Source organism: Podarcis bocagei, assembly GCF_964188305.1.
Source record: "Podarcis bocagei genome assembly, chromosome: 2".
Lineage (NCBI taxonomy): Eukaryota > Metazoa > Chordata > Lepidosauria > Squamata > Lacertidae > Podarcis > Podarcis bocagei.
The window spans coordinates 87,573,386-87,594,782 of NC_138126.1; the positions used below are offsets into that span (position 1 = coordinate 87,573,386).

General features: G+C 42.8%; 1 protein-coding gene across 2 annotated transcripts in view; it reads right to left on the bottom strand.

The window, feature by feature from the left end:
- Window positions 1-21,397, bottom strand: part of GABRG2 (gamma-aminobutyric acid type A receptor subunit gamma2) — a 65,041-nt gene that overhangs the window by 29,698 nt on the left and 13,946 nt on the right. For both annotated transcript variants that reach the window (XM_081183811.1, XM_081183810.1), the window contains exons 2-5: window positions 5,939-6,087; window positions 4,244-4,311; window positions 2,874-3,094; window positions 1,063-1,145 (exon numbers count right to left, since the gene is read on the bottom strand). In XM_081183811.1, coding sequence (XP_081039937.1) covers window positions 1,063-1,145; window positions 2,874-3,094; window positions 4,244-4,311; window positions 5,939-6,087 — 521 coding nt within the window. The remainder of the gene's footprint in view (window positions 1-1,062; window positions 1,146-2,873; window positions 3,095-4,243; window positions 4,312-5,938; window positions 6,088-21,397) is intronic.

A 21,397-nucleotide genomic window follows, 5' to 3' on the forward strand; every position in this document is an offset into this window, starting at 1 on the left:
ACACACACACACACAACAAAGTGTTCATGATGCTTATATTCAGAAAGGGACCTTGCAGTTCCAAACAAATACAGAAAGGTATGCTTACGTTATGTCTCCTTTTGCTCCCCCAAATAATGAATTGTCACAGTTATTTTGTTTCTGACAGCCTCTAAACTGCCATGAATAAATTCTGTAATGCTTCTCTGCACTTATAATGACTTAAATGTGATGGGTTGTATGTAGATCACTTAAAACGGTAAGGTCTTTAATGACGCCCCATTTCTCCACCTACCAGCATTAAATTCCCCACTGTTGTATCCAGTATATCCTTTACATAGGAAAACACATAGGTTGCTTTCAGGCAATCTGTTTCTTGAATATTCATCCTGATTTGTTTGTGGGGATGTTAAAACAACATTACATCAAGCAAATGTTATCCTACATTTTCCGGTGCATTTTGCAGTCTCTTTTCTTGCCTCTTTGTGCAAGAGTTCCAAATCAATCTTAGTTTTGCAACCTGAATAAGCCAACATGTGATTTAATCCCACCTGAAAATAATGGTTGCCTGGAAGCTTATGTCTGTATTACTTTGGGCGGGGGGGGGGGGGAGCTAATGTGGTGTAGTGGATGTAATATTGACTCTTGGACCTTCTCGTGTTTAAGGAGCAGGCATGAAACACAGGACAACAGAAGTCTTGTCTGACCTGTATGCTAAAAATGCCCACGTAACATAAAGATTATTTACAACCACCCTCTCAAAATATGTAAGATGGCAACTCTGGGCTAGTTCATCAGCTACTGTAAATAGTTACAAGTGATCCATGTTAAGCATCTGTCCATAAATGTGTTGTCTCCAGCACCAACACACTTATCATGCAATTCTGTACACATTGATTCAGCAGCAAGCCTATTGAGTTCCATGAGACTTCCTCCCAGGTAAATATGTTTTAGACTGCAGCCTTCTTTGGACTAAGTACAGTACATTTACTGAGCAATGCATTTTTAAAAATTTAGATTCCTCTTTACTTTCCAAATGAATCAATTTTTTTAAAAAATATTATTTTTTAGATTACTACTTACAGCTTGAAAATGCCAGTGGACAAGAATGTTCATCCATTGGAAAGTTGTGCAGCTGTAACTGACACTCAGCATCTATCGTCAATCTAAGAAGAAGCATATATTAATAGTAATCAATTGTTCATAGCTCTAGAAGTTCAAGGTCTACAGCAGTGAACAGGTTGAGAGAAGACACAATCCACTCTTTCTTTTAATGTATTATTGATTAGGATGTAAAGTAAAATGCTTTCTTATGTCGCAGTGTTGCGTGGCAAGGTCCTGAACCCTCGCCCATTGTAGAATAAAGACACTTGACACCAGAATTTAGGTTAATGGGCTGAAAAAGGCAACAATGTTATCGATTACAGAATGTGAGTGGTATTGGCTTGGGCATTGGATCCAATGACTATATCTGACTCCTGCCCCCCTGCCAGGAGTCTAGTAAGGGTTAACCACCAAAAGGGGGAGACCTATTGATGCACATCAACTAGGAATTTCCCCAGGGTCACCGATAGGGGTCGTGCTATGGCCCTGGCCCCTGTCTGGGCTTCAGACAGAGGACACACACACACACGGATTCCTTTAACAGAATACCCTTGAAATAGGAGGGGTAGGTGATGAACGCCCTGCGACGCAGAGCTACCTAAGCCCCGTGTGCACGGGTCGGGCTCATGACCAGCCCGCAACATTGACTTCCTGTGAGGGGAATCGACTTTAAGGATCAACAATAACTTTTCCTGCCCATTTCTGAGGTCTTCCCAATGGAGGGAGGTTTCTAAAGCAGGCTGTGTTTTGAATGATCTTGCCCCCTTTCAAAAAGCCTTCAAGAGTGGTCATACCAGCTAAACTGACTTGATTATCTCCTGGAGCCATCTTGGGAAATGTAGTTCTGAGAGAAGGCTTCAACAGAACTGTTAACTCTCTCAGTGGAAGCCATTATAGTTAAACTGGTTCAAAACTATTCTCATTTGGGGTGCAAGGCCCCAGTTCAAAACTGTGCTGTGCAGGGAGTTATGTGTAGGCACTTCCACAGCCACTGCAAGCACATTCTGGGATTGAGAGATTATGGTCTCAATCCTAAACCCCAAACTGCACATGTGGGGGGAAAGGGGCAGAGCTGTTCACTTGGTTCTTCCATGCTCTATAATAGAAGTTTAGCTGCTGTTGAAGCCCCCACCAACCCACAAATATACATTATACACACTGAAGGTACAGCCTGTTTGAGAACGACTTGTGATAACAGGTGCAAAATCCTTCAATGGGGCATTTTGGGGGCAGAGGTGTAGCATATCTGGGCAAGGATTTGCTGGATCCTAACCCAGCCCATTTACAGGCTGGTGGGTGTCTTAATTTGGGTCCCACTCCTATGCTTAGACTTAAGAAGAAGAAGAAGAGTTTGGATTTGATATCCCGCCTTTCACTCCCTTTAAGGAGTCTCAAAGCGGCTAACATTCTCCTTTCCCTTCCTCCCCTACAACAAACACTCTGTGAGGTGAGTGGGGCTGAGAGACTTCAGAGAAGTGTGACTGGCCCAAGGTCACCCAGCAGCTGCATGTGGAGGAGCGGAGACACGAACCCGGTTCCCCAGATTACGAGACTACCACTCTTAACGACTATACCACACTAAGAGGTAGTGACTGGCCCAAGGTCATTCACTAACCTCTAACCAAGACACCACATGAGCTCTATGGGGCATTTAGCTTTATTATTGTTTCATCTTGTCTAAAATATTCAAGGCATCGTACTTCTTTTCATTAAGTGGAGATACCATTTTCACTCATATTGGAAACATGTAACAGGTATATTGGATAAAATTTAAAAAGCGGTAAGATTACCTCAGTGTATATAGTACTCTGCCATCATTCCAGATCCGGAGCATCCTATTGGGAGTTGTTATCCAATGAGCATCAGCCTTTTTTGAGTTTCGGAAGAATGTGTCAGGGATCCAGATCTTCCCCACCATGTTGCTGTTCAACCTCAGCACTTTAATAGTGCTATTAAATCTTAGCCGTCTGTCGTACCAGGTTTGAGCAAAAAAAATGTCTATTGTATATTCCTGCAATGTTGAAACACATGAAACAAAATAAGTTTCACGTCCATTCAGTCCTGCTATTCAAAGCTTTCATGGCCAGTTCACAGAGAACACACACATCACATCAGTAGCCTGACCCACAATAGAACAGAGCTCCTGGTTTTAATGTGATGTTTCTGCATCGGATGCTATTGCCCCATTGACACAATTCCGATTTATGCCCACTCAGATGTAAAACCCACTGAGCTCATTATGACTCCCAGGTAAGTGTTCATTAAAACTGCAATCCTAATGAACTGTTGCTTTAGCTATTTCCCCACCATTTCCCCAAATCTATGTTTTCATACAGTAAAACATAAATCTAAATTTTGGGTTGTTGTAAATGAAAATTATTTATTATTGATTAATTAAATTTGTACACCATTCTTTATCCATATATCTCAGAGTTGTTCACAGCATCAAATTACAATATAAAAATTTAGGTAAGTTGCTGGTGTGGTGTTTCCATAATTCTTATTTGGCCCACTCAAACTTAAATAGAGAGAGATATTGTGTATAATATCTACTAAAAAGAATATTACTGAAGGAAGATTTCAGTATGAAATGCAGAATTAAGAATTTGGTATGAACAGCTCTTAGGTATTTATTTAGCAACCATAATTCTTTGGACACAAATATTCATGTTAGCTACAGAAATTAATTGATCTTGGATGGAATTTAAGAACCACGGCTCTACTAATCCCCTGACTCCGAAAGGGTTTATTCCCATGTAAATGTGCATAGGATTGCAGCCTTATGGCAAACCTATGTGCAATCAGAAGTCCGATTGAATCATGTGACCCAGTTCTAGATACATGTGTATAGTCTTCATCATCCGAGTATTGTGCCCTTGCTCTGTCTGATACATGGGGTAGAATACAGGGGTGTTGACTGGTGTGTACAGCAATGTGTATTGGCATTCAGGAATAACATACCGTAATTTACAATACAAACATGGCAAAATGCAGGGCATTTTTTAAGCTGGAACTCACCGGAACTCATGTGAGTTCCGGCACCTCTGATGTGGGTGCCATTGCCATTATAAGAGAACAAGGGTGGCATTCATGGTGAGTTCCAAGACCTCTTGTTCTAGAAAAATAACACTGGCAAAATGTATTAATATATGCTACTTACCATATTGATGGCATTCACTGGGCCAATGCTATTGATATACATATCAGTATGAATTACCGTTGGCTGCACTGTAACAAAAACAGTAACAACTGTTAATATCACATCAGGTAAAACATCTAGAACATAAAGGAAAATCTTAGATACAAAATATAGTATTTGAAGAAAGAATCTGATTGTGTTCTAGAAAGAAAGAACATAAAAGGACTTGGGTATGTGAGATTTTCCATATCAATAAATGCAGGATGAAAAAAACTGCATTCTTGCTTGATGACCGTAGTGAAAAAGGGGGTGGATTTTGGCCCCATTTATACTATTGTGTTATTAATGTGATTGTAATCAAATCAGTATTTTTGCAAGGGGTGGGGATAGTTATAACACTTATTTCCTTTTTTAATAGGAAACTGTATTGTATTTCTGAAGCCTCTTAATGAGACATCACATCAGACATTTCACATTGTACGAATGAACACAAAATGACTAATTTAGCCAGAAGAGGGTTCTGCAGATATAGAAAAAGTCCAAGAAACAAAACAGCAGCAACAACAACAGTAACCACCAACATCATGAAAAAGAAATCATCATCAACTATAACAATAATAATGCTTGGAGGATTGTAATGCATAAATCAAACCGTGATCAGCATAACTGCTTTCGAATTATATTTTCTCTCCTCCTTATGAGCCATCATAATGCAGTCATAGATAAAAAAAACCCCATGGAAGAAGTACTCATTATCTTTCATTTCTATGCGTATGAATTTTGCTGCCTCAGCCCTTGTCCATCCTGGCCCAGCCCCACTCTGAGTTTCCCAGTTCCTCCAAATCTGAATATCATTTGATTGGTTGGTGGTTGAAACCCCAGGCCACTCATTGACCACTTTCTAACTTCTTTTGATGCCTGTTATTTGGACTGGATTAAAATAGTACCTAGTTATCCGTTATCATGCTCCTGCTGGCATTTCCACTGATGATTTCTTTGGAACAACATGACTTGTTATGACCACACTAGCTCTCCAGGACTTGTATCTGACATGATTGTATTAGTTTACTGACAATACCTGAAAGCTTGTCTACTAAAGTACAAAGAATTTCATTAATGCACATTGATTAAGGATCAAAAAATTACCTTCGCCATATTCTCTTCTATCCATGCCACTATATATTATTGTAGCTTAATATCTTTGTGATCATGCTGTTAAATGACTTAAAATATTTACTGACCATGTTAATCTTTCACACACCACGACAGCATGACCCTATGCCTTGAACCGCTTAATTAATCTTAATTGAAATTGTTCAATGAATGTTATAGTAGAGTGGTGCAATACAAATTCTGAAACAGTCTTTGCCATTGACTTCAGGCTCATAGATTCCTGAACATTTCATCAAATTAATTTGAACAGCAATATGTTTATCATGAGATGCCATTACTATTCTTTAAATAACTACGAGCTTTGACGTGTGTGTGTGTGTGTGTGTGTGTGTGTGTGTGTGTGTGTGTGTGTGTGTAATACCAGTTAGAGGTCTAAACACTTGTTTCAGAAAGCTTTGGTTACAGATTCTTTAATGGAAACACTAATTGTCAGCAGCTAAGTATATTATATTTTCTTTATTGTCATTTCCACTTTGTTAAGTGATCACCATCACTTCCCCTTCCAACTCACTGCTAGTAACAAATGAAGGAAAATACCCTCACCTCCTATATCTGGCCTTAGTTTGTTATCATATCCCTCCAGCAGGCCATTTAAAATAAGGGTAACATCACTTTCATGAACTTTGGGAGTCAAAACCCAGGTTTTGTTGGTTGTATAATCTTCATAATCGTCATCACTCTTTTGGCTAGAACTGTTTGAAAAAGAAAGGGAAGAAAGCACTGAAGTCATATAACAGCTGAACACAGCAATTACATTCATAGACAGCTCCATTAGAAACCATCAAGACTAGATTTAGGCCCCTTTTAAATAATGACAGTTCTGCACAAAACACTGAAATGGCTTTACAGAAAGAAATGAAAGAGGGAACACCATTTACAGACTGATGTTTACAGCTCAATTTACTGAGAATGCCAAGATAGCTGAGTAGACATTTTCTCTCTTCTAACTTAATGCATCTTTCAAAGGTATCCATTACTTCTATTGGTTCAGATTTAAAGAAAAAAAAAGTTTTTAAAGGCAGCGTATCACCTAAACATTAGTGTGCATGAACAGAAAGATGTATGGCACAGCCTTTGTCTTAGGATTATCTTACTATAAGTTATATTTACACCCAAATCATGTTAACATTAGCTTGTTGTACTATTCAGTATTAAATATGATTATTTGCCCAAAGAAGAACATAGGAAGCAGCCGTGCGCCACATTGGTCCAGCTCAGGGGACAGCAAACTTTTTCAGCAGGGCGCCAGTCCACTGTCCCTCAGACCTCGTGGGGGGCCAGACTATATTTTGAAAAAATAATAATGAATGAATTCCTATGGCCCACAAATAACCCAGAGATGCATTTTAAATAAAAGCACACATTCTACTCATGTAAATACATCAGGCAGGCCCTACAAATAACCTAGAGATGGATGTTAAATAAAAGGACACATTCTACTTATGTAAAAACACACTGATTCCTGAACCATCCGCGGGCCTGATTTAGAAGGTGATTGGGCCAGATCCGACCCCCAGGCCTTAGTATGCCTATCCATGGTCCAGCTATTCCTTCACTTGTGGCAACTCTCTGGGGCTTGATCACGAGTCTTTTCCAGCCCTACTAGGGATTGAACCTGAAACCTTTTAAGTGTAACATGTGTGCTTCACCACTGAGCTATGCCCCTTCCCTAGCCTCCTTGATAATGCTCATTCATCTTCACAATGGCCAATAATATTACCATTTGACAGATGGAGACCCGAAAGAGATATAGTGATTTGCCTGTGAGTGGAAGACTAATTCCTCTACATTTCTTAATATATTACTTTACCAATGACTTCTCACTATCTCTACTTGCAGTTAGGGTTACTACTTCCAAATCACAAAAACAGAGTGCAAAAAGAGGACACATTTGTGTGAAATATATGCAGATCCCCACTTGAAAATCAGAAGGCAAGTCACCAAATATGGGCTTTAGCTGGAAGCAATTGGCCTGTAGTAATGCTATCTTTAAAAAAAACCGCAACCCTAAATCATTACAAAATGTACATTTCTGGGTGGTGTATGAAAAACTAAAAAGGGTGTCCTTTTTCTTTTCTTTTTCAGGATTCTGTATTGATGCAGCCAGAAGCGTACAGAATGTAGGGCAATGTGCTGCTATAAATCTGCTTTTGCTGGGGCAGCGGAAACAGCATTTGTACAGCCACCGTTTAAGAAGCGCCATAGGCTTGGCAATGGGAAACTCCATTAAGCTACGCCTGATTTGCGGATGAAGCTCACTCTTCAGATAAAGTTATTACGATTTTTTATTTTATTTTTTAATGCATGGGTCTTCGCTTATAGCCCTTTGGGTGCCGTATGAAGGTTTGCCAGTGATGATAGTGCTGGAAACCTGCTTCCCAGCCCTATAAAATTGGTATCTTCAGATGTTAGGCTGGCTACTAGCTAGAGGAAGTCCTCTGTTTGAAGAAGTATACTGAACAGCTGCCCACTTGCCAAGCCTGGTTTGAATATAAAGAGCTCTAAGGAGGAAGAGCACAGAGCAGAGGTCTTGAAACTGCCAATCAACAGTTAGTAGGGAGACTGTGTCCAGGTGAGCAGCCTGCTGCTCAGGTACTATGGTGAAATGGCTTTTATTTCTATTTACATTAAACAAGTTATGTCTACAACTGAATCTATATACATATCCAAATTTTCTTCAAAATCGTCCCTCTTTGGGGATGGTGGATTTCCACTTTTTTGGTGATAGATAAGAGGGCCATCCTGCCAGAAGTGGGGCAAGGAATTAAGGCCAAATTCATAAGATAATTGAAGAATGTAGAAGCTGCTTCTTTGGAGTTTGGCTCTGTCTGTGCCATTCCAATAACGTCCGTAAGCAGCAACTTACACGAATGACAAGACAAATCTGATCAGAACAAAGTAACCAGCAACATATGAAGTTTCTGTTGATTCCCAATATTCTCTCTTCCATATTTATTTGTGGGGTGGAGTTGAAACCCAAATCACTCTGGGTCAGCAAATGAATGGAAGAGAGGCAGAGATGCTGCTGATCTCTTTCCCCAGGTGTCGTTTTCCAAAATCACCCTCTCCCTTGCTGCTTTTTCTCACATCATAGAATCATGGAAGGGAACCCAAGGGTTATCTACTCCATCCCCTGCAATCTTTTGCCCAACATGTGGCTCAAACCTATGACCCTGAGATTAAGAGTCTCATGCTCTACTGACTGAGCTGTTGTATGAGTCAACATCACCTACTTATACCTCGGGTTACAGACGCTTCAGGTTACAGACTCCGCTAACCCAGAAATAGTACCTCAGGTTAAGAACTTTGCTTCAGGATGAGAACAGAAATCATGCGGCGGTGGCAGGAGGCCACATTAGCTAAAGTGGTACCTCAGGTTAAGAACAGTTTCAGGCTAAGAACGGACCTCCAGAACAAATTAAGTTCTTAACCCGAGGTAGCACTGTATGCTGCTTTCTCCTCAGAAGCCTATGCCCAAAGTGGCTCACAAGGTATCAGCTGAACAAGAAGCATCACCATTCAAAACACATTAAAAACATTTATGTATAAACCATACAGTCAAAACAATCAATCTATGCAGCATTGTACACAAATACCAAATAAGCTAAACTAATTTAACAGCTGAAATGAAACAATGTTGTATAAAACAATATTAATAAGCAAACATAACTTAAATAACTGAACCTAAGCTGAAGAAGTGGGTAAGTGGCAGAAAGATACGGTGACCCTGTATCTTTTCTCCCACAGGTGGAAACACAGCTTGGGGATGAGGGTGATTTTGAGCTGGAATAAGATATTAGAGAGGAACATTTTTAAGCAACATCTTCCCTTCTTCCATTCAGAAATAGGCTGTCCCAAACTGCTTTGTGGAAAGGGGGAAAAACATGCAAGGAAAACATACTGGGACTCTAAATAGCATGTAGTTAATGCCTAAAGCAAGGCCACCATCAGTCATTTTCACGAGGAGTCCAAAGGAATCTCTGCGCAGAGAGATATAAATAGACGGGGATGTCCAATGATGTCACATTACTAGCGCAGAAGCCATTCCAATAACGGAAGCCTTATGTTGAATCTTGTGCCCTGTTTAAATCTAGTGGGTCACTTGCACCAGTAGAATATAGTGCACAACAGCTAGTGCAACCATTACCACTATTACTATACTGAGTGACAGTTACACTAGTACTCTAGTACTTCAATGTACACTAGCACTTCAGAAACTGCAAATCAAATGCCACACTAATATTGTGTTGGATATTCCCCAGAGTGCCTTTGTACGACCCTCCATTCTGCACAACAACAAATCCCGAGAATCTCGCACTAAAACTGTGTATCTTTAAAAATTGGTTAGCAAGCAACGTATGCTGAGCTCCGTCTCTGAGATATCCCTTGGTTGCCACTTTGTCATTAACTGCCATGTTTCCCCAGCACCATTGCTTAGGCCCTTTGCAGCCAAAGCACAGCTTGTAATGAGCCCTCCTTGTTTTATTGAGTCTCAAAAATGAGGATTTTTAATTGCCATTGTGTTACACAGCATTCCTCTATGTACAGAAAAACAGGGCATGGACAATTAAACTGGTGATGTAAGCAGGTTTATGAAGCTGCCTGCAATTCTAACAAACTAATTGCATTTCAGGGAGACAAATCTCACACAGTCTCTGAAGCTTGAGCCCACATATCATTTGAACGTGGTTCGGCAGAATGCTATATTTGCGCTCCAGAGAAAATGTACAGGAAATCACTTCAGTTTGTCAGCCTCCTTACATTTTCCCAGAAATTATTTATTAGCCTCCTTTCTGCAAAAACAGCCCAAGGCAATGTAGGGTCTCAAACCAAGGTTACCACAGAAATAAAACAATAATAGAAAGTATACACAGGTGTCTCCAACAATGTACACTAGTGCTTGTTCTCGTCGGCCCCTGGAGTGGATTTTTCCCATATGCAATTTGCAATCTAATCTGGAAATAACACCCTGCTCTCATGCTTATGAATTAAAAGCCCTATTTAGGTTTTATACCTGCACCACAAGAAGGGACCATGCATACCAGCCCTGTTCCCCACATTGCAATCCACATGGAGGGTGATGAGAATGGTGGCAGGGGAGAGCATTAGCTTGTCCCTTTCACAGGCTTACTTAACACTGAATATGAATGCTTGAAGGGTGCCTATGTCTCAATATAATGCTGCCTTTGCTGGCTGTGGCTGGTGAGAGGTGTCATCCAAAACATCTGGAAGATACCAGGTTGGCAAGGGCCAAAGGTGTAACTGGAAATGTGTAAACCTTGCTTGGAATGCTCTTCTGCTGTGGTCATGCTAGCTCTGTCAATTGTCCCTACAGCCTGTGTGCATACAAATGAACTGAATATTCCGGCTTGTATAACCTACAAGCACCAAAGGCAGGCATCCCCAAACTCAGCCCTCCAAGGTGTTTTGGGACTACAGCTCCCATCATCCCTAGCTAACAGGACCAGTGGTCAGAGATGATGGGAGTAGACCCAAAACATCTGGAGGGCCAAGTTTGGGGATGCCTGACCAAAGGTATAGCACAGATGCTTCTCACATCCAAAGCAAGCATTGTAACAGCACTTCAACAAATGGTGAAAGTATTTAAAGATCCCGTCTCCTAATGGGAGATTCCCTTCTGGTATTCTGGGAAGCTCAAATTCACACATAAACTAATCCAGGTGTGGGGTGGCCTGGGAAGAGTGATTGAAGAAAGCAAGTTCACTGTCATCCATGTACAGGGCAATAAATTACAGAAGGAAGAAGCTATGCATTCCTTTGGGTATGTCAACCCAAAAGCTAGCAATTATATTTTATAAACTGATGTGTAAATAAGAGATGAGCAATAGTCCAGTATTTAGAGAATGTATTATACTTCCATGTGCAAGTGCAGGGCATTATCTGGGCAAAAGTCTCATTTATGCCAATAAGAGTTATGTGACTACAGCCCACACATATCCTTAAGACTCTTTAAGCTCATATTATTAGTAACAGGCTGTTCTGCCTTCAGAATGTTTTTTCCAAGTTATGAAACAAATCTAACGAAACCCACAGTCAAAATTATAGTGGGCAGACTATGGATCTTATGAGAATGCCAGACAACCTCAGATAGACAAGGAATGGAAAGCATAAGAGCTTTAAACTATGCAAGCACAATTGCCCACTGTTTCATTGATTACTATATCAGTTGGCCCATAGTCACATTTTTTCCTCCAGTTATACATGTTTAAACCCATTGATTTCAAGGAGGGAAACTATGCATTGAACACTGGATGCATTAGTGAAGCCTAACATTCTTCTCTGCTTAGCAGCACAGAGATTTGTGTGCTGATCTTCCTGTCCTCACTGGACCTGAAGGAAGGGAGACTTTTCTAACCTAAAGCCCTAGGCAATTCCTACTTAGAATATTATCAGCACCAGTCATCCTCATCCTCATCACCACATCATCATCAAAAGCAACAACATCACCAGTCCAATAAGCACCTCCTTTACTAAAGCTTCATGCTTTAGCAAAAGACTCAATGCAACAATGCCTAATCTTTTTTTAGAAGGACGCTGGCATCCGTCTGTCTCGAGAGACAATGGAAGGCATGTCTTTTTTAAGAAGGCATGCAGCGCCACATGAATGTTAACATATGGCTTATAGTAAATTGTATGTATCTGTTTAATCTAGAGCTGACACCATTAAAGTTGCAGCTACAACTTGTACTCTTTGCTTAAGAAAACAGAATGTGCATGGGTGGAGCCCTTCTCCTCCTCCACTTGCAAGGTTCAGCTGACACTAAAAAGGGAATGAATGGCACGTTAAGTGGCTTTGTGCCATCTGAGTGAGAAATGTGCTTTACTAGGCAAGAGCTGACATGGGTGCTATTACATTACCATAACATAATACAGTGGTACCTCGGGTTACAAACACTTTGGATTAAAGGTTCCGCTAACCCAGAAGTAGTACCTCGGGTTAAGAACTTTACCTCAGGATGAGAACAGAAATCACGTGGCAGTGGTGCAGCAGCAGGAGGAGGCCCCATTAGCTAAAGTGGTACCTCAGGTTAAGAACGGTTTCAGGTTAAGAACAGATCTCCGGAACGAATTAAGTTCGTAACCAGAGGTACAACTGTGCAGTAGTTGCTTGACTTTCAGCTAGTATTAGCAATGTATATAACTGACCAGGAAAACTGCCAATTAAGGTGGAATCCTGTCTGGACATTTGGGAAAGATAAGTCAACATCCATTTTCTTTGCAGTGATGCAGACTTAGGTTCTCAGAAATGTTTGCAATGCTCTTTATCCTGACTGATAAAGAATTATATTAATAGTTTGTTAAATCTTGATGAAAGGTACAATTCTAAAAAATAAAAAAAATAGAACCTGTTCACATATAAAGCTTACTGATCGGCTTGCTTTTATTTTGCTGGACTGCGTCAAACAGAATTTCAATTTGTTTACTCAAGGCACAGCAAGAGACCTAATCCAATTTTTATTTGAACTTTTCCTCTAAAGGCCCCTATCAGCTACATGTTCCCTTCACCTCTGCTGCCTCTGCATATTATTTCGCTACGCCTGTGCGATTTTGTGTCTCCTCTTCTTTGCTATGCAGAGTTTGTGTACTTCCAGCCTCTTCTAGTTCTGATCCTGCATTAAATAAGACTTTAGCTCCACAAATGGAGGAATTGTCACACAGTTTAATCAGATATTTTTCCCTTCCTTTTTGTTTCTTCACAATATTTATTTAATTGAAGCAAATAACAGTTCCATGCTTCGTTAGTTCTCAGAAAAAGGTTAGAAAAATATAGTCAATCTAGTCCAATCCTTCCCAGTTCTAAATGCAGGACAGGACAGCCTCGTAGCTCATTAGATATGAAAGGTTGGCAGAATTGTAAAATGCAGGAGAAATGTCAATTATTTGATATAAGCTACTGAAACATCAAGGTACGTGGGTGGTGCTGTGGTCTAAACCACTGAACCCCGGGCTTGCTGATCAGAAGGTCGGCAGTTCGAATCCCTGCGACGGGGTGAGCTCCCGTTACTCGGTCCCTGCTCCTGCCAACCTAGCAGTTCAAAAGCACATCAAAGCGCAAGTAGATAAATAGGTACCGCTCCAGTGGGAAGGTAAATGGCGTTTCCGTGTGCTGCTCTGGCGTTGCCAGAAGCAGCTTAGTCATGCTGGCTACATGACCCAGAAAAACTGTCTGCAAACAAACGTCAGCTCCCTCAGCCAGTAAAGTGAGATGAGCGCCGCAACCCCAGAGTCATTCATGACTGGACTTAACTGTCAGAGGTCCTTTACCTTTTTTTACTGAAATATCAACAATAGCCCTGGGAGACCAAGGCCACAATCCAACAAAGTAGTACGTCTGGTTAATAAAACTCTTCTCTTTACTATGATTTTTTTATATTCCTCATTGGGGGAGAAACCCTTTTACAAACTTCAAAAATGTTATTATGGGTAAAGGTAAAGGTAAAGGGACCCCTGACCGTTAGATCCAGTCGTGGCCAACTCTGGGGTTGCGGTGCTCATCTCACTTTATTGGCCGAGGGAGCCGGCGTATAGCTTCCGGGTCATGTGGCCAACATGACTAAGCTGCTTCTGGCGAACCAGAGCAGCGCACGGAAACACCGTTTACCTTCCCGCCAGAGCTAGGTTGAATTGCTAGGTTGGCAGGAGCTGGGACCAAGCAACGGGAGCTCACCCCGTCGTGGGGATTCGAACCACCGACCTTCTGATCGGCAAGTCCTAGGCTCTGTGGTTTAACCCACAGCGCCACCCAAGGGCATTTTTTTTTTAAAAAAATTTTGTTTCCCTGGGTCAGGTTTTTTTTGGGGGGGGGGAGTCTAGTAACATGAGACAAAAACAAACAACACATTCCGGTGGTAAAACAAAATCTACAGATTCCTTGGTGTATTTTTTGCCCCAGTCCTTGGCACTGAACCTATGGCACTACATGCATCCCATCATGTTACCATGCAAACAGGCTATGTACAACAGTCAGTTGATTTTCTTGAGACATATTTAGAGTTTTTGTGTACAGAAATAAACCTGTAAATTGTAAGTAACTGAAACTTGGCGGCATTTTTAACCATGGTGATGTGGCAATGCCCTAGAAGGACTATGTTACCTCTATGTAAATTCAGCAGTGAAAAGTTTACTGGGGTTGTAATTTAAGTCTTGAAGGTCTGGGTTAGTGTTCAGAATAGGAAATAGTGATCCTGCACCACAGCCACCATCTGGCATGGGGAAGTTGGGAAAAACCAGGGGCTGCTGATTCCTTTTCATCAGTAAATGAGGGCTCATGCAAGATGCCTTTGCAAACCTTCGTTCAAGGTCAAGAAAGGGCACGTGCTTTTTAGTTCTGCTGGTACCCAGGGAATTATCTGTTGAAGCTTGGCAGATGAAGTGTCTTCCACCACAACACTTCCAGGGGAGGGAGCAAGAATGTCTTGGCATGTCCACAGCAGATCCTGCTTTGAGTGGTGTGACAAGACTGGACCCACCATTATGCAGAGTGAGGAACCCAGCTCAGGAAGCCACTTTAGGGTGTCACCAAGAGCAAAAAACTGTTAGATGTATCATTGTTATATTTTTACTCTCAGGGACAGGTGCTTGTGGGATTTTCTGCCTCAGGTGCCAAAATAACTTGGCCAGCTTTGACTAAGAGTGGGGAGTACCATTTGTTGTTCCACTTTGGGCCGAAAAATGGAGTGGATGTGTCCGGTCCAAGGTCCAGTTTAAAGATATAGAACCATAAGAAAAGAAAGCATGAGGAGACTTGAAGTTGCCCAACAACAGTTTGCAGCACTTGGCCAACACAGGTCACCTGGTAACTATGGTGAGATGCATTTTTACTTAATTCTGCATCTATACATATAAATTAGTCATTTATTTTTTGGTGATGCACCTCTTTTCTGGTTATGTATCAGTAGCCACCCTACAGAAGAATGTATTGATGCCTCAAAGCACTGCATAAGTCACTGGTGAGGAAAAAGTAAGGAAAAAATGTATGCATTCTGAAAGGTAACAGCAATTAATCTGTTGCTCTATTGATTGTTAGAGGACAACTACAGAAGCTATCAGAGCAAATTTGTACGCCATACTTAGCGGAGAGTAAGTATTACATACCGGTACATACTGCAAGTACTAGACTGTGATTTATGTTTAGTACAATATGGTGGGGAAACATACACTCAGTTTACAAACTCCAGTATAAGCTAGAGGGAGTTTTGTTACGTAGCAAAATAAAATTGCAAGAAGATGCTTGAACCAACAGTGAAAACAACCACCACCACACACTAGTTAATCTAGATACTGTATTTTTGCAACATACATTCAGGCAAGAGAGATGCAATGGTAGCATGCAATCTAAAATTCAGGCTATGAACATTGGATTTAAAATAAAAAGCAGTGTATAAATCTCCATCACATGCAGGATACTAAAAGGTGACCTTAGAGCCAGTCTAAGATAACAACAGCAACAACAACAAACTTTATTATGGTCGCAGACCAGCATAAGATACAAACATGTGAATAAAAGAGGAGAAGGATAAAAGCAAATAGTTAAAAGTGGTTATAGCTCACATAAACTTAATGCAGACAGAGACAAAGGACAAGTGGTTAAAAGAGACTGCAGTCGTACCTTGGTTCTCAAATGCCTTGTGACTCGAATGTTTTGGTTCCTGAACGCCGCGTACCCAGAAGTAAGTGCTCTGGTATGTGAACTTTTTTTTGGGAAGCCAAACTTCTGATGTGGCTTCTGATTGAGTGCAGGAAGCTCCTGCAGCCAACCGGAAGCCACGCCTTGGTTTTTGGAAATCGGACGGACTTCCAGAACGGATTCTGTTCAAGAACCAAGGTAAGACTGTATAAGGGAGGGAGGGTGAAGCAGCACAGGTCTTGCATTATAGGCCTTCAGTTTAGGCCTGGTTTGTGACACAAACCATCCTTCTATGTGTAAGATTAATTTGCTAGCATTTCTGTAGCTCTTTTAGTGTGCTAAGTACCTTACAATCCTTATCTCATGTGACCTCATTGCTCCACCTGGCTCCTCCCTCAACTGGAATCTGTCAGCAAACATTCCATCAGCCTACTGAAGAGAACTGAATTCCAGGTCCTCTCCATCAAGGGCAGCAACTTTTGGCTGCTGCTCCCCTTGAATTGTTTCCATTCCAGCTGCTCATTACAAGCACACTTTAACAAAGAAACAGCGCTTGAGCTTTTGTTTTAACTCCTCCATTCCAATTTCATTTCCCTTCATGCCATGTGTTTTAGCTCGTAACCCCGAGGGCAGGACTGGTCTTATTCAAGGGCATAGCATGTGGAGGAACTGCCGGGGTGATGGCTCCAGGCACATTTTTTCTGGGGGGCTCTGCTCACACCACCCTGCCAGCCCTGTGAGGCTGGGATCTGATCTGAAGGATTTGTTGGGCTGGAACTATTCCTAACATTGCAAAGCAGCTCAGGGCTGGCAGGACGGCTAGAGAAGGATGCAACAGCCATGTGCCCTTCGATCCCAGCTGAGGAAAAAGAAAAATATGCCTTCTAAGAGGAAAGAGCAATTGTTAGGGTACAACTAGAGAAACCATGAAGAAATGTGTGAGGGGGGATGTGTGGCTCCTTAGACTAGCCCAACCAGTGCTGCAAGCAGAACCAGCAGCCTCAGCATCCATGCATTGGGAGATTTGGAGTGGGTCAGAAGAAGAGTTTGGATTTGATATCCCGCATTATCCCCTAAGGAGTCTCAAAGCGGCTCACAATCCCCTTTCCCTTCCTCCCCCACAATAGACACCCTGTGAGGTGAGTGAGGCTGAGAGACTTCAGAGAAGTGTGACTAGCCCAAGGTCACCCAGCAGCTGCATGTGGAGGAGCGGAGACACGAACCCGGTTCCCCAGATTACGAGACTACCATTCTAAACCACTATACCACACTAAGAGGTAGTGACTGGCCCAAGGTCATTCACTAACCTCTAACCAAGACACCCAGCAGCTGCATGTGGAGGAGCGGAGACGCAAACCCGCTTCACCAGATTATGAGTCTACCGCTCCTAATAACTACACCACACTGGCTCTCAGTGTGTACTGATGTAAGCATGTACAGTTCTGTTAGGATATTTCCGTTCCACCTTAAAAGGGAGCAGGCTTTGGGGAGTAACAGAGTCTGCGCATGTCCTGTTGACAGGATGTTTATGCTTTCTGATTTTCCTTTCGTTTTTGCCAGTCGGACAGAGATGCTGACACAGAACGGTCATGTTTTCTTTTGTTCTGTTAAACGCTAATAAAGTCTGTAAATTATGCTCTTCTGTGATGCAAGCTTTTGACTGTGCTTTCTGCTGAAAGAGGGTGCACCAGCCTAGGAATGTGGCTAGGAATTCTAAAGGCTTTGTGCCCCTAACTGTTGGATCTGCGTGACTACGGGAGGCCGATGGTCGTCCAGAACTCCGGCTTGGGGGCCATGATGGACGTTATCTCCCTGGCAGTTTCCCAACAACAAAGGTTTGGGGCCCAGATTCAACAGCACCTATAGGAGAGTAAAGCTGCAACAGACTGCGTTTGAGGTATGAAGGGGGGAAAGCGAAAGAAAAGAGGGACGCTTTTCTGTTCTACCTCGGCAAGGAGTCTTTGATCTCCGGCAGATTAATTGGCCTGGGAGCCGAGCCAGAAAGGCTTCGTGATTAATGAGCTGCCAAGATAAGGAGTCTTTGAAGGCATAGGGCTCACGGCTCAAGTAAAAAGCTGAGATGGATCTCTTACAGACCTCAGAAACTGCTCAGTGTCCTAAGTTGGATGGGCAGAATTATGAAACCTGGGCAAAATGGTGTGAGACTTTGCTGCGTCAGTTTGGGGTGTGGCATGTTGTTTCTGAAGCCCCCCCAGTTCCTCTGACAGAGAGATGGAAATCGCATGATTCGAGAGCGATGGACGTAATAGTCCTATCTGTATCTCTTGAGGAAATTAAGACGCTGGCTGGCAACACCACTGCACGTGCAATGTGGACTGCTTTGCTGAAAGCTCACAAGCCAAAAATCCCAGCCCAGAGTTTGACTGCATCGGAGGTCCTAGCTGTTTCCCAGAATGCGGGTGATTGCAGGGATGCTGAGGGCACCGGTTGCAAGCTGCAGGGGGAGCTGACCGTCACGTCATCCCAGGCAGCATTCCAGCCTCCAGGGGGAGCCAAGGAGTCGGCAGCTGAGAGCTCTGTTTCTCGTGAGAACCAAGGTCATCGCCTTTGCAGAGGCCGGAAAGGCAAAGGTAAATACAGGCAGACATCTGCAGATGGCCAGGAGCAGAGGGAGGGTGAAGGGTTGTTTGCTGGCACAGCTTCACCAAAGGCTAAAGGCACGTCTGCTGACCAGAAGCAGGGGGGCAAGCTGCAAAAGCCCACGCCAGTGGAAAGCAAGGTTTTGCTTGCTGGCACTGCTTCACCAAAGGCTAAAGGCACGTCTGATGGCCAGGAGCAGCAGGGGGGCAAGCTGCAAAAGCCCACACCACTGCAAAACAAGGGTTTGCTTGCTGTAAAGACTGCTCCAACAGCCAAAGGCAGGTTTATTGTGGATTTAGGTGCCACCCGCCACGTTTCCAAAGACAGGCATCTCTTTATCTCCTTCAAGCCTCAGGAAGGTGAGATCCACCTGGCTGATGGAAGGACGTTGAAAATTGCAGGAGAAGGGACTGTGAAACTTGCAAGTTTGCACACAACCATCAGCGGTGTACTGTTTGTTCCAGGAGCAGCGAGCAACTTGTTGAGTGTCCCACAGCTTACTGGGCGTGGTTTTCAGATTTCCTTCAAGAGGAGTGTCTGTGTCATCAGTAAAGGCAAAGAGGACTATTTGCATGCAAAGTTTATGGATGGTTTGTTCCATATAACTTATGATGACACTGCTGTTGTGAATAATGCTGATTCTTGTTGTGTTGCACAAACTAACAAAGTTCTTCATGCAGGTTGCATTCATGATGCGCATCGAAGATTTGGTCACCTCTCTTGGAAGGCATTGGCCAAGATGCCAGAGGTGGTTGAGGGTTTGAACATCAAACCCTGTAAATTTCACATGAAATGTGTATCTTGTGCAGAGAACAAGGTGAAGGTTGCTCCAAAAGGCGAGGAGTCTAGCAGGCAGGCTTCCAAACCCTACCAGCTAGTGCATGCGGACCTGGTTGGACCACTTGCGCCCTCTATAGGAGGAGCAAGGTACTTCATGATTCTGATTGATTCTTTTTCCAGGTATATTCATGTGTATTTGCTCGAACAGAAATCGCAAGCGTTTCCAAAGTTTAAGGCATTCTGTGCTTGGTTGGAGAATGTGCACGGTAAACGTATTTCTTGTTTTTTTACTGATCGGGGTGGGGAGTTTACTTCTCAGCAGTTTGAAGCTTTCCTGACTGAGAAGGGAATCCAGCATGACATGTCAACGCCCAGATCGCCATGGATGAATGGACTTGCGGAGAGAGCAAATCAGACATTGCTGCAAGGAATCAAAACCTTGTTGCATGATGCCAATCTCCCTGATAAGTTTTGGGGGGAGGCTCTGGGGAATTTGGTTTACACCGTTAATCGCAGATTGTCATCACCCATTGGTTGTACCCCCTATGAGAAGATGTTTGGCAAGAAACCCAACACCAAACACATGAGAATTTTTGGTTCGGACATGTGGGTACGCACACAACAAACCAACAAGCTTGGGAAGCGTGGGGCACATGGTTTGTTCATGGGGTACGAAAAAGGTGCATACAGGGTATGGATGACTGACTCTAAGTCCATTAAGTTCACAAGGAGTGTTGAGTACAATCCTAAGTGGGGGGGAAATGTGGGAATTTTCCAGAGTTACCCAGAGGAGGATGAAGGTGATGTCAAGCAAGCAGCTAAAGCTGAGGAAGCTGCTGCTGGTGATGAGGATGAGGATGATGATGAGGATGATGAGGATGATGATGATCAGAGTTCGGATTCCAGTTCAGTGGGCGGCGCTGCTGCTGCTACTGGTGTCAGTGACAGTGATGACACGGCAGACTACAAGAGCGCACAGGCCTCAGTCAGACCATCTGATGCGTCTGACAATGAACTGGAGGAACCACTGTTCACCATTGGTCATTTTTCTCCTAAGAAAGAGGAGATGAGTCCAGAAGACTTGCGTCTAGTACGCAGATCTGAAAGGGCGACCAAGGGCAGACCTCCAAAGAGGTATGCTGATGAGTTTGCTAAGACAGCAACTGCTGTTCTTAGTAGCTCAGAGAAGGTGTGGGAACCTTCAAGCTTCAAAGAGGTTCAGGAGTTAACCTCTAAAGATGCTGAGCCTTGGCTTAATGCCATGAAGGCTGAAGTTGATTCCTTGAACAGGAACCAAACTTGGGAATTGGTACCGGTAGTCCCAGGAATGAGACTGGTTGGCAGCAAATGGGTCTTCAAGGCCAAGACAGACCAGAATGGCAAGGTAGTCAGACACAAAGCCAGATTGGTTGCCAGAGGTTTTTCACAGGTACCAGGACAGGATTACCACGAGACCTATTCTCCCACAGTCAAATATGAGAGCATTCGGCTGATGCTCAAGATCGCTGCGGAGGAGAAACTGCATGTTACCCACCATGACATTAATACAGCTTTTTTGTACGGGGTTTTGGGGGAGGAGCTGTACATGCTTCCACCTGATGGGATGCAGATACAGAAGGGAATGGTCTGTAAACTGCGGAAATCCTTATATGGTCTCAAGCAGAGTGCCAGGTGTTGGAACACAAAACTCACTGAGACATTGCTTTCTCTAGGTTTTCACCAGGGCAAAACTGATCCATGTGTGTTTGTCAAGGAGGAGGGGCAAAACAAACTGTATTGTTTATGTTTTGTTGATGATCTTCTGATGTTTTGGAAGAATCAGGCTTTTTACCAAAGCACCCTAGCTCAGCTAGAGGAGCACTTTGACATGAAGGATCTTGGTGAGGTATCCAACTATCTTTCTCTGCAGGTGGAGAAGGACCAAGCAGGTAATTTTCTGGTACACCAAACACAGAAAATTGCTGATGTGTTAA